At 40.0% G+C, this 17,597-nt stretch overlaps 1 protein-coding gene across 7 annotated transcripts in view; it reads left to right on the top strand.

Annotated features, from left to right (window-relative positions):
• CEPT1 (choline/ethanolamine phosphotransferase 1) overlaps window positions 1-17,597 on the top strand; it is a 32,094-nt gene that overhangs the window by 3,979 nt on the left and 10,518 nt on the right. For 6 of the 7 annotated variants that reach the window (XM_037410754.1, XM_037410751.1, XM_037410752.1 and 3 more), the window contains 2 exons: window positions 2,852-2,999; window positions 4,024-4,165. In XM_037410754.1, the coding sequence (XP_037266651.1) occupies window positions 2,852-2,999; window positions 4,024-4,165 (290 nt within the window). Of the gene's footprint in view, window positions 1-2,851; window positions 3,000-4,023; window positions 4,166-11,298; window positions 11,384-17,597 lie in introns of all 7 variants that reach the window. The other variant, XM_037410758.1, reaches the window with a different exon arrangement.

Here is a 17,597-nt window from a genome sequence, read left to right as displayed (position 1 = left end):
AACTTCCTGTAATTCCTGGTTTCAGGGATACAAGTGTCTTTACGAGGCATTTCAGCTTACTAGTTTATAAGACTTTTCTCTTTTCAGTAGTTACCCCTTAAGGCACTCGACAAACATCCAGTTTTATGCGCTGGAAAAGTTTTGCCACTTGAATGTGGAATCTTTAAAGCTGCTCATATCTTATGTGCTGAAAAAGGGAATTATTTGGAACAGAAAATGTATTACACTAAAATAGCTGGAGAATGTCTCATGAGTTCTAGCTTTTAAAATACCTGAACTCCTTTGTAACCAAGTCTCCCAGCTGAGGTGGTGAAAACGCTTCACAGTCAAGTGGCATACAGTTAGTTTCCAACCAGACTCTAAAAAAACCCGTGTAGATTGGCACATTCAGCACTGCGTCCCTGTTCTGCATATGACATAGCAAAAGGATATTTGCTTCTTCTAGAAATCTGTTGAAATAGATAGTTTCACAATAACTTGTGGAATTTGGCAGGTGTAAGATAAAAAGTGAATGTTAAGCTGGAGCAGTGAATGCTCAGAGCAGCTCCTTTCTCCTTTGGCCCATGGCACTGCTGTATGGCTTGGTTTTAACTTGCTGCTTATTTCCATAGCACTGTTCCGTGGGGCTGAGGCTCTGAAATCCAGTTTGATAGAGAGATTTCAATCTGTCTCTATTTCATCAGCTTAGCAGATAGTATAGGCCACTGAACCAGAGCATAATTTAAAATTTAGAGTACAGTTGTATTTTGGTTGGTAATTAAACTTCTGAAGTACACACTAAAGTATGCTCAGAGCATCAAAAAGTCAGTGTTAGCTGTAGTCTGTTGTATTAAAACTGGTTTGTATTTTAACCAGTTTGAGAGTTACTTTGTGTGAAGCGAGTGAGATTGTATTCTTGCTTTAGATGAAAAATAACTTTGCTGAGCTAGCTTTCAGCCTGATCTGGTTTGCCATATGGCACTGCAGCCCTGTGTGCTGGCACGACAGGGAGGGTGCCATCTCGATGGTGGAGCTGGGAGCTTGTGCTTTTAAAGTGTCAAGTAGCTGTCTGGGAAAGAAAATCGGGCTTTGAAATTCCAGAAACAGATGATTTTTTTTTTTTTTTTTTCAAAAAGCACTGTTGCTTTCAGATGTAAATTGTCTTTTCCTTTTAACTCAGTCTTAGTTCTGTGTTTTTCAAAAGCAACTTGTCTCTTCCTGTTGATGAGAAGTGTAGCCAAGAGAGCGTAGCTATGACTTACAGTTTCAGTGGTAGCAAAAAAGAAAATAAAAATAGTTCTACTGCCTGCTTAGTTGAGGGGACCCCAGCTAGCAATGTGCTGACAATGGAATGGTAGCTGATTATTATTTTTTTTCCTATAAAAAAAGAAAAGGAAAAAAAGATTTGGATAGGAGGGAACTGTGAAATCTTATGCAGATACAAATAACATCTGTGGAAACACCTATGCTGCTGATGAAAGTAGCATTTAAGAAAGAAGAGCCAGTGGTCTGATTTATTTTTTTTTTTAGGTTTATAGAAGAAAATTGCATGACCCTGAAGGTAACCTAAACATTGTAAATAAAATCTGTACACAAGAAACAGAAATGGTATCATGGGATGGAATTCTGTGGCATCAAAACCTTGTCTAAACGTGATCCTCTGCTTTTGGGTGACACGTTTCCCCCTTACTTCTCTCCTTGTGCTGGTTTGTATAGATACACTGCTGAAAGCAGAGCGTGGTGCCAGCTTTTGAGGCAGAATGAACTGTTTTAGTAAAATCCTGTAGCAGGAACAATGCAAGTTGTAGAAAGAAATACAATTTAAGTTGATGTGCTGCAAATGAGTCATGGTTGTGTAGGCCAAAACAAGCTGGGCTCCAGAGCTTTATGAGAGGCAAGTCAGCTTGATTAAGCTACTTAGCTGTATTAATACTTCATTGGCATGGTCTATAAAATACAGCTGCTCATAAATGATCACTTCTATAAGTTGTGTCAAATGTGAAGATTGCTAAATATCCAGTAATATCTGTTTTATGGATGTGTAAACTGAGACAATCTAATGGCAAACCTCTCTGGCTTTTATAGTCATAATGGTTTATGCCTCAGATACTGAAAAAAACTTGAATTGTAGTCTCTGGTCTATCAGGAATTCGGTATTGTTCCTATTTCTGTAGAAATAAAGACTACAATACAGGATATGAATACTAAGGGTTATTAACACGATTTGGCAGAGCTGCTGTTACCCAGTAATGGAAAAAACGGTGGTGGAGGAGGTGCGGTGCTGCAGAGCACTGAAACTTTACAGATCTCAGAGTCTGATGGCTAAGCTTGAACTCTAAAACTTTGAGCGCTTTGCAATGACGTGGTTCTCAAATGCTGCTGCAGCCTGGTAATACCCTGTACTTGGCAGTGTTTTAGTATGTGACACCTCCCTGAGGTCTTGTGAAGATGAGCTCAGTGTTTGTGCCACGGTTGCACAGGGGCTAAGAAGTTTTTGAGTTTCTAGATCACTTGGACATACCCCCACTGGAAACAAAAGCAAGACAAGAACTTAACTGTGCACCACTTTGCAAATGTAGTGATAGAATTTTTTTCAGATGTACAGTGCAGCTTCCTGCTTTGTAAGATGTTCTTTACCTATTAATCAAAGCTAGTAGTTCTTGTCACTGTTTTATTTACATTTCTCATGTCATAATCCTGCCTGCCTGTCCTTGCAAGGACCAGCTAACGAAAAGTCCATGCATGATGAGGAAGTGTGTGCAAATGAAAAACTGCTATATGAGAGTGTAAGATGGGTCAGCTTGAGGCTTTGCTTTTTTTTTCTTTTAAGGTTTAAAAAAGATCTTTTACTCTCATTGACTTTCTTTCTTAGGCACCTCCCTGGGCATACATTGCTTGTGCATGTGGCCTTTTCATCTACCAGTCTCTGGATGCTATAGATGGAAAACAAGCAAGAAGGACAAATAGCAGTACTCCATTAGGAGAACTTTTTGATCATGGCTGTGACTCACTTTCCACAGGTATTGTCATTTTTAATTGAAGTATGAGGATTAAATGACTCTGTTTCAGGGATCAAATCTGCAATACAGAAAAATGCTTCTTTTCTGAAGAAGAGGACAACTGATATTGATGAATGTGTAGCTTTTCAGTCAGCCTTCTTTCCATAACGGTACTCTTGATCAACTGAACGTCATCTTGTATTACACTGGGGAAAAAAATTTAAAATTTAAGCATGTGACTGGTTCAATTTGAGCCAGCAGTCTTCTGTGCATGCTTTATCAGAGTCTTGGTTCTAAAAAATCTTCCACACAAAGCTGTCAAAGTGCTCTCCTGTAGTATTTCAGATTGAATCTGTGTGGAGTGATTGCAAGGCAGCCCCAAGAATGGGACAATTCTTGAGTGGCCAATGGGACAGTACAAGTCTGAGTTTTAAGATTAGAATCAGCAAGATCAGTTCATAGCTGGGTCGAGTTCACTGAGCCAGCCTGAAGTTTAACCCCATTGTAAAAGAATGATCAAGTGCTTTTGGGTACTTGAATTTAAAACTCTTACACTTTAAATTTTTATGGATACTTTATCAAAGTTGTGTATTTGAAGGGTAGAGGGGAAAGATACCTTATGAATCTTGAATGACAGACCTTGGATTTTCTTAATGGCATAATAAAAATTCAGGAAATGGGGGAAAAACATGTCCAGCAAATCTTAGATACACGAGAACCACAAAACTCCGGCAGCAGGCTGCAATTGCATAAATTGCTTGAGTCCCTTGATGTCTAATCCCATTAAGCTCAATAAAAATGTAGGCGACTAAGAAACCCTCAATATTGAGGACTTCTGATAACTAATAAGAATTTAAATATACATTTTACAGTCTGTACTTTTAAAAATGGAAGTGCTGATCTCTTATGTCTGTGAAATAAAACACATCAGGATACCTTCGTGCTGTCTCTCCTCTGGGTCCCTTTGTTAGATTTGTTTCTGGTCAGGATCTTTACACACATACACGCTTTACCTTTTTACTATGTGACTGATTTTCTTCTGCAGTCTTTGTGGTTTTGGGAACTTGTATTGCTGTGCAGCTGGGAACGAACCCTGACTGGATGTTCTTTTGTTGTTTTGCTGGAACGTTCATGTTTTACTGCGCACATTGGCAGACGTACGTCTCTGGAACGCTGCGCTTTGGCATGTAAGTACCTTGGCTGAAAATAAAACTGAAAGTTAGGCGGCTTTCCTGTCTGGTTGCACTTGATGTGATTGTGCTTCAGATCCTTAGAGCAGTAGTGAATTGTTTATATTCAAATACACACACTTAGAGCTTGTGGCAGCTATTACCTCTTTGATCTGCAATTAATACTGAATGTTACTTAACTTGTTTTAGGAGTGGTGAAGTAGCCTTTTGTCATATTTGTTAATTAAGAACTTCTGATGTGATTTCAGCTTAAATAAGGGAATCTACCTGGGTTTTCATCCCCAAGAATGGAATGCTGTTGTCAGATGGTGGCAGTCTGGCTTTAGTATTCAGTTAACTGCCTTTCTCTTGGTAGTGCTTGACTTGTGATGATGTTTAATGATGATTAATGTTTACTATTATACACTATATTTTAAGAGTTATGGCTTAATTGACACTGCTCCTGCAACTTGAAGTTCTGAATCCCTTCTAGTTAGTTTAGACCGTGGTTCTGCCAGTAACGAGACCAAAATTGCAATGCCAAGAAAGTCAACAGCTGAAATCCCATTTACTGCTGGGTGAGGATATGTGGGGAAACAGAACACAAGGACTCGGTGAGCTGTGGGATTCACTAGCCTTCATGTGGAAATGTACATTCATTCTAAGTTTGCTTTTATAGGTCTAACAAATATATTTCAAATGAATACACCGTAGAATTATTTTTGCATCTGGAACCCTCTGAAATTTGCCTTTAGTTTGTCTGGGATTTTGAAACAATGCTACAACAAGCAGCATTTATTTACAGTCTATTGATCTGTAGACACCCGCATACTGCTAAAACAGTACAAGTGTGGGCCTCTTGTCTATAAGAGTTTTTATTGGCAGGGTACTAATGCAGATTCTTTTGAGAAACCTCTGTTTCTGGTCAAAGATTTAAGGTGTTGGAGTAGTTTTCAATGTCTACTGGAGGAAGAAAAGAAAAAAATCTATACCTCTGTTCTAATCCTGACTATACCAGCGCAGATTGACTGAAACTATTCTGATACTTCAGTCTTGAAAGCAAGACATCTGGCTCAAATCTTTTACTGTTTTAGGCTTCTCACATTTGTGCTATATCAAAGGTCTCAATACTGAATGCTTTTAGCTCCCTTTGAACTTTACAGGGCCCTGATCATTAAAGTGTTCCTGTTATCGATCAAAGAACACAAAAACCCCAACCTTGGCATGTGCTTGACTTCATGGATGCAAGTACCAAAATCATGCGATTTGCTTTTGTGCTCTAGACAAGTGTGTATGTTGGTCCTGGTATTCACTGTAACCTTGCTTTTTGCTTTTGTGAAGAGTCTTCATATTTTGGAGACAACATTATTTAGCAGATACTTTTGGTCTGCGTGGCCTTATATTATGAGAATTTGGTGATCCATCATTATGTAGCTAATTTAGAGAAGGCAATAAGCACACAAATATGTATTATTATTTTAGATGACAGACAGCACTGTCTAGTAAACACATTTGTTTCTTCATTTGCTCCGTGTCAGAAGGTTAATAGACTGCCGTAAGCTGACGTTCATTTCTGTGGCAAAAACTCTGAGACTATTTGTCCAATTAAATGATTCTTACTGTTTCATACTAGGTTTTTCTGAAGCTTTCATTCCACCAGTCATAAAACTGAAAAAAAATAAGTCTGTATTTTATCTGCCCTTTCAGATTCACTGGAGCACACAGGCTTAGGTATTCTTACTCCTGAATAAGTGGAATCAGAGACAGCTGTTGAAAGGAGCTGAAAAGTTCTTAGTGCACAGTAGCATTTTCCTGTCTGTTTATCCTATGCCAAAAATACAGAGGGGGCTGTGAACTGTAGTGATGTTTTAGGCAATGTGACAGCACTTCTAAATTGCTTCCCATTCCAGAGAAGCGAGAAAGAGCACGTAGTTATAGTCTCATCACAGAAATACAATAAGCAATGTCTGAGAAGTTGTATTTCATTACAGAGATCTGCTCAATAAGCAAATTGGAAATAGCTCAGAGAAGAGCAGCAGACCGCTAAAGGGAAATATTAGTATTTTACTCCATACACACAGCTCGAACTTGAACAGTTAAATGTATAATCAACTTGGCTTGCTGAAAAAATCCATTGTCTTTAAAAAAAAAAAAAAAGACAAATTAGTGTCAGATTAAGTGTATGCTTGCAGAACAGAATGTCCAATTCATACATGCTGTCACTGTACCAGCCTTGACAATTCAGTGAAGCTGTACAGAGTGCACTTTGTGTCAAACTTTATCTGCAGAGCAGAAGTGTTCACCCTGAGGGAGGAAGAAATGGGATTGCTTCTGCTAAATTCCTATGGAGCGTTGCAGGTAGAGTAGGAAACCTATTATTTAATTGTGCCCAATTACTGAATAAATTGACTGTGCTAGTTCTTTTTCTTCCTACTGACAACTGTGGGGAGCTGCCCTGCACAACCCTGGGACTGTAGAATAATCAGTTGAAACGGTAAGATCCTGTAATCTTTCTCCATCTTTAAATGATCACGTAACTTTATTAGATCTTGGCAGCTGATGCAGACTTCAGAAAGCAAGTCTGTGTTGAGTTGGTTAAATAGCTCAAAAAAATAGCTAGAGGTCAGTGTTGACTAGAAGTTCCCTGTGAGGAAGTTGAGAAGTGTCTCAAAGAAAGTTGGGCTGGCTGCAGTAAAAGTCACTATGGTAACATCAGCAGCACAAAGGCAGCGAGGAGCAGCATGGATGGACTTGTATGCAGCAGTTTTGTTTAAAACCAAACACCTGATCTGGGAATGGGCTCATGAATGAGCCGGAATATACTGCGCGTTTGAAGAAACAAAAAGGTGATTCTGAATTGTAGGAAAACATTCAATGTCGAAGCAGTCCAAATAATGACTTTGTTCTCATGTCCTGTTTTTAAGATCAGTAACTGGTTTATCTGGATTGCGGACTTGCTGTGCTTCAATACAGAATGAGCTTTGTTTCAGGCTTAGTCTTGTAGGTGTTCTGTAGCTGGGGCTTCTCTGGTTTGGAAAAAGTGAATTTTCTTCTGCATTTCACAAAAATCAAAGTGGCAAGCCCCGGTGGGCTTCCACATGTCCAAGCAGATGCAAATCTGGTATTTCAGGAACACGCTGCAGAAACCAGAGCGTTAGGGAATGTGGTGCACAAACCCCGAGAGGGATTTGCCTGCTGTTAGCTGGAGCCCAGGAGTGATTACTAGCTCTGGTTCTTGCAGATCCAAACTTAATCCACTTGGATTCGGTACTGTACGTGCTCACTGTTCTGGCTTCCAGAAGTATATTAGGAGATGTCTGCTACGCAGGTTCGGTGCTGTATCCAGCCTTACAAGGTCAGTGCACAGACAGCCTGACTGCTAAATTCCAGATGTCTCCAATCCAGGGTGGCTGGAGGTGAAGCTACAGCTATCATTATTATTATATAGTCTGTCGGATCTGAGCTGGGTTCTGCATTGCAACTTGAGTGTTGTCTTAAAACAGGTTGCTTTTCAAAAAGCACTGGTAATGCACAGGTCATGACCTTGTGTGCTTGGCCATGCTGGACTGGGGGAAGTGCCAAACCATTTTAAAACCCCAGTGGACACTCAGCAAGGGTCTACCTAGAGACATGAGTGTGTTGCTGCACCATGGTCTCCAGCGTTTCTCCTGTGAGTTACTGCATTATCTGGTTTAGTCCAACATTTCTTAATTGGAAAAAAGGAAAGTTGGTGGTGGTAGAAGTTATAGGGGGTGTGTGTATAATTATACACACACAATGAGATAGAAATTAGTTTCTAAGGATGCTTCATAAAGGCACATCAGTAAACGCTGAAAGGAAGGATCAGTTCTTACCAGCTTTTCTATAACTGAACAGTTAAAGGTTGGTCTTCACTCTTTGAAGAATAGTCCCCAGAGAAAGCAAAAGAATTCAGGCTTGTCTAACAAAACAACCATTATTGAGGAATGTTGGAGAATTTGGGGGAACATTCTTGTTCAGTGACACTGTAGCAGTGGTACATGCAGAAGAGCCCACTTGGTAATGGGTTGGTTTAGGAAGGGGAGAAGGTTAATTTGGTTAACCTGCTGAGCCCTTTTGCCAGTACTGCCACTGAGGTATAAAGGCGAGATAGTAAATGAGGCTGTATTTCAGAAAGCAGGTAAAATGATGCCTCTTTAGCAGTTAGCAGAAAGAGTGAGTTTGTTGTCTTGGATAGACAATTCACACCAAATACCAAAATACAGAGATGGAAGCCTTCCAAGTCAGAGTTAGCACATTGAGTTCTTGCTCCTGGGAACAGCTTTAGGATCTCAGGGCTACGCTAGGAGATAAGGCAGTAATCCCCGTGATTATAGATAGGGCTTAAAACTTTCCATTTTAGGAGTTTTTCCAACACTTTTTGAAGAACTTTAGCACCTTGATTTCTGAGCTTCAAACTTCCCTCTGCAAATAAGAGTCCCTCTTAATGTCACAGGGGAATTGGTTTCTCTACGCTTGCAAGAAGGATGTGTTGAAGTAGGGTTGTGGTAGGTGTTAAGTTTGCTGCTTGCAACCTGCCTTCTGTGCACTTCAGTCACTCATTGCCACCTGCCAGCTTCTCTGTAGTGCTTGGTGTGCATCGCATAAATATGTATAAGTGCCTTGCTACAGCACTCATACATACAGCTGAAATTGCCGAGGGCTGATGTAAATGGTGTGGGAGGTTTTCCACGTGATCATCCTCTTCCTTTTCCCTCTCACAAGTCCCTTACCAGTGTTTTAAGCCAGAAACCCGGTGGTCATGTGCAGAGATGCTGCTGCTGATGATTGTTTTGCCTTTATCATTGAAAGATGTTCTTACTGCCCTGTGAAATAGTGAACTTCAATGTAATGAGGTGAAGCATGTGGCTGTTGTCTGACCTGTACAACTTTTCACGTACATGAGTGAGCAGCAAAAGGAAAAATTTACATATTGATATAAGTGTATTAGAACAAGGAAAGGACAGGCTCATTTTTAATATTATTTTTACTTCAACATGAATTTCCTGTAGCTGGAAATATTTTTAATTCATTCATTCCTCTGTACAGTTTGCTTTATTCATGTTATTTGTATTTCATTATGTCCTGTCCAAGTGAAAATGCTGGGTTAGAATGAGTTAAGATTAAACTCTGTAATAATTTAAAACTAAGCATTTGGACTTCTAGCATGTGACTTCTAACCTTTTTTTCTCTTGTGTTGTGATGATGAACATTCTTCTCTTGTTGCAGTGGTTCCCTTAAGAAAACAATCCTTTGTCTCATGCTCAGATTCATAGTTCATTGCCCAGCCTGAGTAATCCCACTTGCATGCTTAGTAGATACAGATAAAACAGATGGAAGAATCATCATTTCTCAGACCAGAGTGCTGCTACACAGAGTATTAAATAGTAGACATACCCCCTTGAATTTTCCAGCCTCGTAACTTCTATTTTCTGATGAGGCAAGAGTGTTTTTCTTTTCTACTATGTTTTGCTATATGGGACTCCTACAAGGAATTCTGTATGTGGGGAAGGGGGGAGGATGGGACAGAAAGGCCCCCCTTAGTTGCACAGAATATTAACAAGAAGCTGTATTTCTAGTGATTGACTTGATTTCAGAGCCATCTTCAGTGTAAGTACCTGTTTCCTGTTGTTCTTGGTTCACTTGCTCAGGAAATCTCCCAACTCCGAACTGAATCCTTTCGGCTCACGATGCTGGGCAAGGAGCGAATTGACTGCAGCTGTCTCTAAACTCTGCAACTTGATTCAGTGGTGGCCTTTGTAAGGTCTAATGGCTAGTTTAATCAAACAGGATCTCTTAAGAATTGCCAGTGGAAAATGCTTAATAAATTAGCACTGACAAGAGTATATTCTGGATGCATGACTAATCAATTGTGTGTTAATTGGCTCAAGGCTCTCACCAGCTTGACAAGGGAACTTGCAGAGCAGGCAGCGTACAAAATAAGACTTGTCACTGCCAACATCTAAATAGAGTTAAGCACATGCTGAGGTCAACGGCCCCTTCTTAAGCTTTCCCAGATAATGTTTAAAAAATGAATCCATGTCTGGATTACAAATATCACTGAGTGACGTAGGAAAAAAAGGAAGAGAAACTGCAGCTGTTCAAAAGTACCAGAGTTAGCTGTGGTGTTTGTATATGTGACTTTCGCTTCCTTTATTCCCTAAAATACCAAATCTTACCTTTTCTAACTGTATACCGTATTATGTGCTGTGATAATTCAACTGACAATGCTTATCAGGCTGAAATTCAGTGTAACCTCTCATCAAGCACAGGACTGCCTGTCATAACTGCACTTCTTAATCTCTGTCAGTGTGATCACAATGAACTCTTGTTTCCTTGATGTACCTTTTTAATCAATTGGCATGTTACTAGATGGTTTAATGTAGTTTAATTTGATCACACTTTAAAATATTTTATAGTTACGGTAAAGTGCAGATTTATACCACTTCTATAAGGACTATGTGTGGTAGTTGTATCTCTGTTGGCTACAGCATGTTTTTTCATCCCTTTCTGTTGGGTGAAAAATAAATACATACAGGACGGAGTTCAGTTACTGCTGAGTAGGGGTCCAGAGCTCACATGACTCTTTTCAGCATTATTTGCCAAGAAGCCAAGGAGTCGTGTGAGCAGAGGGAGGTGGTGAACTGAAGACGCAGTCTGCTCTACAAAAAATACGCAGTAGCATCTCTAGATGACAAATTAATATATTCAGTGTTATCTGGAGATCTGAACATAGGGTAGGGAGGATGAGAGGTCCTGGATTATGTTTGGTCATGAATTTTATTTGCTGTGACTTGGAGCAAGGAAGTTCATTTTGTTTCCTCATGCACACACCAATGATTGTTTGCCCATGTGTTGCAGTGGTACTGTAAATTGCAGAAGCTCTGAATGGGATTTTAAATGCATTAAAAAAAAGTATGTGGGTTACAATATTTTTAACTCATTAATACTCTCATTTTTATCGTGGTCATTAATCCCCTTCCTCTGACTTACCCTTTAAATTGTCTCAGTGCTGCACCCTTAGTTTTCTGGACTTTATTCTTTGTGCTGTGACTGAAGATCCGTTCTAATGGCTCCATATAACTGAAGTGCTCAGGAAAATGTTTTGAAATGTTTCTTTCCCTCGTACGTAGATTTGATGTTACGGAGTCTATGCTCTGTACAATAGCAATCCAGCTTCTCACAGGATCTCTGGGACCCTGGTTCTGGAACTACACGGTAAAGTGAACGCTAACGCTACCTGGCAAACCATGGCATGGACTAAGCAGACACAGCGCCTTTGTCATGCACGTAGTAACTGGTATATGAAAAGCATCTGTCTAAGGGTATTTCACAAGTGCTTTAATACCAGGGGGAAAATGTTTGGGAAATGTGAATGAGCAGTAAAAATCCAATCTGGCTGGAAATAATCTTTCTTGAAAGCATTGTGTTTGACTTGAAAACAAAGCAAATACTGCCAGTTAAAAAGAGTTTGCTTTAAACACTTATTTTTATTTTGTCACGGTTCTGGCTTCACCTAAAAGCTAACCAGGGTTGTGGAAGCAGCTCTGTAAGTGTGGGTGTAGAATAATTTTGTCGGAACAGCTGTTTAAAGCTGTAGAAACTTTTTTGTTATTGCTGTTTAAATACTTTTCCACCAGAAAAAAAGAATTTCTTGGCTAGTTCAGGGAACTGTATGCCGTGCAATAGCATTTAAACAATAATTTAATAGCAATAGCAATATGCAATAGCATAAAAGTCACCAGTTACTGGTTAAAAACACCAGGTTTGAACTATGCCACTTCATCTGTGTAGTCCAGTCACTTAACTGTGCTTGTAGCTTCATTGTTAAGGAGCTTTATTTCCTGGTTGTCTTCATTATCAAAATGCTTTTCCTTATGTCTGTGCTAAATATATCCTTCTCTGCTCTGGTTTACTGCCTTTAGAAAGGACTTTCTCTTCCTTATTTCGGCTTTTTTTAATACAGTGTATAGTGGTGGTGGGGGTTGCCCCACCACTGCCAATAAAATGGTGACATTGAAAGTAAGCAAGTTGAGTTCCTTGAAATTTCACAGTTGCCTGGCGTATTAGCCATGACTTTCCTTTGAAATATTTGAGGATAGAAGAATAGCTTTTTGATAGCCTTCTTAAAATTGCATCAGATTTGAAATAAACCAGATTTTTTTTTGTTGTTTGTTTACATACCCTTTGTTAAACTTGCATTGATGTAAATTGCACTGATTTGTTTTTTTCATGTAGTGGTTCAGCCCAATCTCTGCTTTCACAAGGCTGTTAGTCCTTAATTAGCAGCTCTACTTTAGATCAAACAATATCAGCAGTCTGCTAAATCATGCTGTATGTGTATCCAGTGGCTGCATCTGACAGTTTAAGCCAAGTGCCAGTTAGGCATGCTCTGAAGGTAGTCAGATGACATGATTTTTAAATACTTTGTTGACAGTCTATGAAAGGCTGGAAATACTTAATCTCAGGAAATGGTAATGTAGCAAGCAATAACTTGAGGGAAGGAAGAGCTTAATCAAGATTTTAGCTTGTTGTGATAACAGCATTATGACTCTGCCCAAGGAGTCACTTAGGGCGAAAAGAAATCCCTTAGTACCAAACACTGAGAGACTTCTGAAATCACCCCTTGGTATGATAGTTCTGCAAGAGGAAGCAACTTTAATTCTGTAAGGACAGCGAGTTGTTTAAAATGGATGAGGACAGATGGCTGGCTGTTGGAGGAGAGGGAGGTCTGATTCTCTGCACAGGTGACCTGGAGCTGATGGAGATGTGGCAATGGACTCTCTCCCAGCCAAAACCAGCACAAGGTGTCAGTCTGTACAGACTCTACCTGTGGTCTCCACCCTTGGAAAGGATGCCTTTGCCATTCAAGAAGGAGTTTGTTTCGCAAATAAATGCAGTGCTTGGTAGGAGTGGTGTGTGTAGTGGACGAGCCAGGCAGGCCATTTTGTGACTTTTGCTCCAGTAACAGCATGCCAAGTGCTTGCTTGTGACAAGTCCACTCATATACACTAGTTTTAATCAGTTTTTAGGCATACTGAATTACAGCGTAGACTTAATCAACTTCTAAAATTCTCACGTACGTAGTTTCAGATGCCATCTGGCATCTGTTTTAGTCTCTAATAAGTGAAGATACTGCTGCTTCTAAGCCATTTACTGAGAACACACAAAGCATCACACTTATTTTACACAGTTTGAGGTCAGATGGTAGAGATTTTTGTTTCAGTATTGCACCATCTGAGATGGATAAGCTACAGGAAGTGTGTATTCATGCTGTTCTTTTTCATCTGAAAGCTGTTAGATGTGATAAACATTTGTAATGAGAAGGTATAATAATGTAGCCCTCTCAAATACTACATGATCTGGCAAAATACAGAAGTGAAATAGCTTACAGTGCTTGCAACACGGGTAAACCTTGTACTTGTGTGTGCTGGGCAGTAAGGCTTTTTATTCATCAAGGAGGAGAAAAAATGTCTTAAACTGTTAATGAAGTTTGCTTATGCCTTTAGCCTATGGAGAAATTATTTAGAAGAACCTGCTGGCTTTAAACAATGGAAAACAACAGGATTTGGGGAATCAAGTTAAAACAGGTTTACTCTAACTTGCAGTGTAAATGTGCAGAATTCTGAAGAGCTTCAGCCCTGCCTCCCTGCAGCTCTGCAGTGTCACCCTTCGGTACTCGTACTGCTGGAAGGTGACTTTTGTTGTAATGTTTTACCTCACACTTTGGTGCTTTTTTTAGAGACCAGAATTGGGCAGTTTTAATACAGTTTAGCACAACCATATCAAGGAATTGTGAATAAAGGTCTTTAAGATGAATCTGGGCAATACTCAGGCTTTTATAGGAAAGGAAATGTTAAAATAATAGTCTTCCTGGTAATCTATTATGTCAGAAAACTGTACAGTAGTTTGAAAACTAGCAAGTAATCTGCGTTGAAGTTTGTCACGACAAGGAAAGGCAGAGTAAAATGTGTTGAAGCCTGCACAGTAAAATCCATGTCGGTCTTCCTGCAAGAACTTCAGAATGTCCTTTGAAGCCTCGTAGGCATTCTGCTGTCTTGTGAATTTAGGTAGGCAGGGAGCGAGGGATTATATGTGCATTTAAAACCGCACAACTTTTATGCTTCCATGACTTTATTTGAATTAACACCCCTAGATATTCTTGTTTACAGCCTTTAGTTCACACAGGTGGCTGGTGCAGTGTTGACATTGGTTGACCTAGTCCCTGCTTGCTATCTTCAGTTCTGCAGAGCTGCTGTTTATTGTTCTTTCCTAACATCAGTTTGCTGCAGAATCCTTATTTTTTCAGGGTCATTTTCAATGTTTTTCTCAGCTTTGCAATTAGATGTTCTGTCTCCGCATGTTTAGTTTGTTAAAATATTGAGACAACAAAAGTTCTTTGTTGCTTTGTCTTCAGTGTCTGATCTTTGTTCGTTGGTTCTTTGCCTGAGTGTTCCTGGTGATCTTAAAAACTTGAATCAGGGTCTTCTGTTTATTTTCTAGAAGATGAAAAAGTTTATTTGAAGAAGTGATCTTTGGAACTGGACTGCTTTGTGTCTGTTGAGGAACTGTTACAATAGCTTTATGTCCATCTGTTGAAGTGTGGGCATGTCCTGGGGGAAATGGTTTGTTTCATTTTCTTCATTTCATAGCTATCGGGGATCCGCTACATATTGTGCACTGTGGCTCTGCATCATTCTGGCAACATAAACTGTTTGGGCAATGCTGACATGACTCAATTTGTCAGGAAACATCGGGCAAAAAACCTATGGGGTTAGGGGAAGTGTGGCTCAAGTGATTGCTGAAAATATCTCAGTTAAGAGTCTTTAAGAAACCCCCTTGCTTGAGCTGCAGAAGTCATGCTGTTAGAAGAAACAAATGGAAAGAGCTTAGGATGTCCACTGTAGCATTTAAAAGAGTAAATAAATACAAACACAAGGAGAAAATAGAATCAGACTCTGAACTTGCCAATTCCCTTCTTGCTTTGAAATGTCTTTGCTTTCCTACAGGTTTGCTTATGGCACCAGAACTGGTTGTGTGCAGTAACTGAATGGGGGTTGGGGGGGATCTGCAGTACCACAGGCCTTTTCCCATTTTTCGTTTCCCAGTGCTGTGGGTTTTTTTCCTTGTAGGGCCTATCTTTTTCATTGAAGTTAAAATATTTTGTTACTACTAGCTGGCAGATGATCCACTACTCCAGTTTGCATTTTCTGTAGTCCTTATCATGGGAAGAGGCACTTCAATGTGCAATGGAACTTTATGTGGAAAAAATACAGTACTGTTTACGCAGTATTCAGGCAGGAGCGTTATCACCCTGCTTTGCAAATAATATCCTTAACCACTGAAGCAAGCTATATGTGTTTTCCCTCAGAAGAGCAGTGTGGGGAGTACAGACTAAAGTTGATCTACATCCAAACTGAGCAAGCCACTTTCCCTACAGCCCTGCTTTTGCCTGGTCATTTTATTAGGCACCTTCCCAGTTCTACCAGAGTTTAAAAACAATATGGTGACTGAGGCAATTTATGGATCTTTTTATTACTAGCACGTTTTGCCTTGAAGCAATTAATAGAATACGAGTTAATGATTAAAGTGTAGGAATGAATGCCCTCTAGACTGCGTGATTAATGCTTTCCAGGTGGTGCCATGCATTACCTTTGCTCAGTATCTTGTCAAAAGCACTGCTGCTTTGTTTTCTAATTGCACTCTTTCAGCTATGTTATTGTTAACATTTTAAGGGCTGGTTAGGACTTTTATGAACACTGGTAGCAGTCCGCTGCCTTAACTCATTCCCATTTATTCCTCCTGTTCCTCCCTCATCCCCCAGGTCTGTAGCTGCCCAGTCGCAGTGTCTCAGCAGATTTTGTTCAGCTGCCAGACGAGGCAGCCCGGCCGTGCCGCTGCCCTCTGCGTCGTGCTGCCATCATCTGTGAGGCCACATCGAATGGATAAGGAAAGCTGATGCGCTAGGAACTGGAACGGGAACCTTTTTTTTGGTTGGGTTATTTTAGCTAAGGCAGTTTTCCGACCCAGGTGATGGCTTGAGACTGTAGTGCTGCCACAGGGGAGAAAGTGGGACCGAGCAGGTGGGTTTTGGGGGGAGAAAGTGGTAGGTCTTCATAGAAGCTGGGATGACTGCTCCTTTTAGCAGCAACATGGATTTAGTCCAGTTTATGCTGTAGTTGCACAGTCTTTTTAAATTCAAGATAAATGAAGAGAGGAACAGTGTGCTGCTTTTCCCTTTCACCCAGCTTCTGTTTCCAAATGTTGTTTCCTTTGGTCAGGCTTTGAGGAGCTGCCTGTCTGGATTCCTGTATTCTTAAATTAAGTAGTGGCCATTTGACATACTGCAAAAAAATATTACTGGATAGTGCCAGAATCAGGCATGTACTCTACTGGTGTCAAGCGTGTCTAAGTCATCTAACAGTGGTTTTAATGAGTGTAGGAAGTTCACAGTCCTTTTTCATCCTTGGTATTAAAGAACTTGCGCTTTAATTAGGTGACAGTCTAGGTGTTTAGTTTTTCCTCGGTTGGTTTTGTGCCTTTGTCTTCTGTCTTAAGGAGCCCTTTGATGTTAACAATCTTCTCTATGTAGCGTTGAAGTTAAGACTGCTATTTGTTCTGCAATATGAGATTCTTATAATAAGTCAGGGAGGAGTTTTTAACCAAATATACTTGCAGTTCATTGCTGAGCCTTTCCAGCTGCCTGATGCCATTTTTATTTGAGTTGGGGAGAGCAGAGCTACAGGCAATGGAGCAAAGGTTGTACCATGCCTGTGTAAAGAAGATAATGCTGTTCTCCCTGACCTGGATCCCTGCACTGGTTCCATGGATTTGGTTTAGTGCTTGGTTTTGTGTAAGACACTGTCTTTCAGAATATCTTGTCTTTTATGATCTGAATTTTTTTTTTTAAGTATATGACCTTACTTTATTTTGCTTCAAGATTACTGGTGCCAAAAGAAACCTGGTTTACTGTCCAAGGAAAGCTCTAAATTTGGGTTACTTACGTTAGTTATTAGTCACTGTTTCTGTGAGCTTTCTCAGTTGCTTTATGTTCTTTTAGGTCATTTGACAGTGGTAGTGAAACAGGCTAAAACGCGTTCCTGTTTAACCTGTGTGGGTTCAGAGTGCTGCTTCAGCCCTTCCTCATTTGGACACGTTGAAAACACGTTTCCATGCTGACTCCAAAAGCTAGGAGGAAGCAATTTGCATTTAATCAGATGCTATTTCTCTTTTTGCATGGCTGAATGTTTTATTTTCTTTTGCAAGGTAGCTCAATGGCTTAATTTGTTTGTATGGGGACTGAAAATGTGAATTTTTATAGAACATTCTTTCCTCTTTTTGGAAATTAATTTTTTCTCCAAGCCAGTTCCGATTGCCCAGGCAGGATTGTTATTGAACAAATGAGAGTACAGGAGGACACCTGAGGCTATTT

The sequence above is a fragment of the Falco rusticolus genome, chromosome 17 (assembly GCF_015220075.1).
Source record: "Falco rusticolus isolate bFalRus1 chromosome 17, bFalRus1.pri, whole genome shotgun sequence".
NCBI lineage: Eukaryota > Metazoa > Chordata > Aves > Falconiformes > Falconidae > Falco > Falco rusticolus.
The sequence above is the reverse complement of the archived record's forward strand: the minus strand, read 5'-3'. Positions and strand labels throughout refer to the sequence as shown.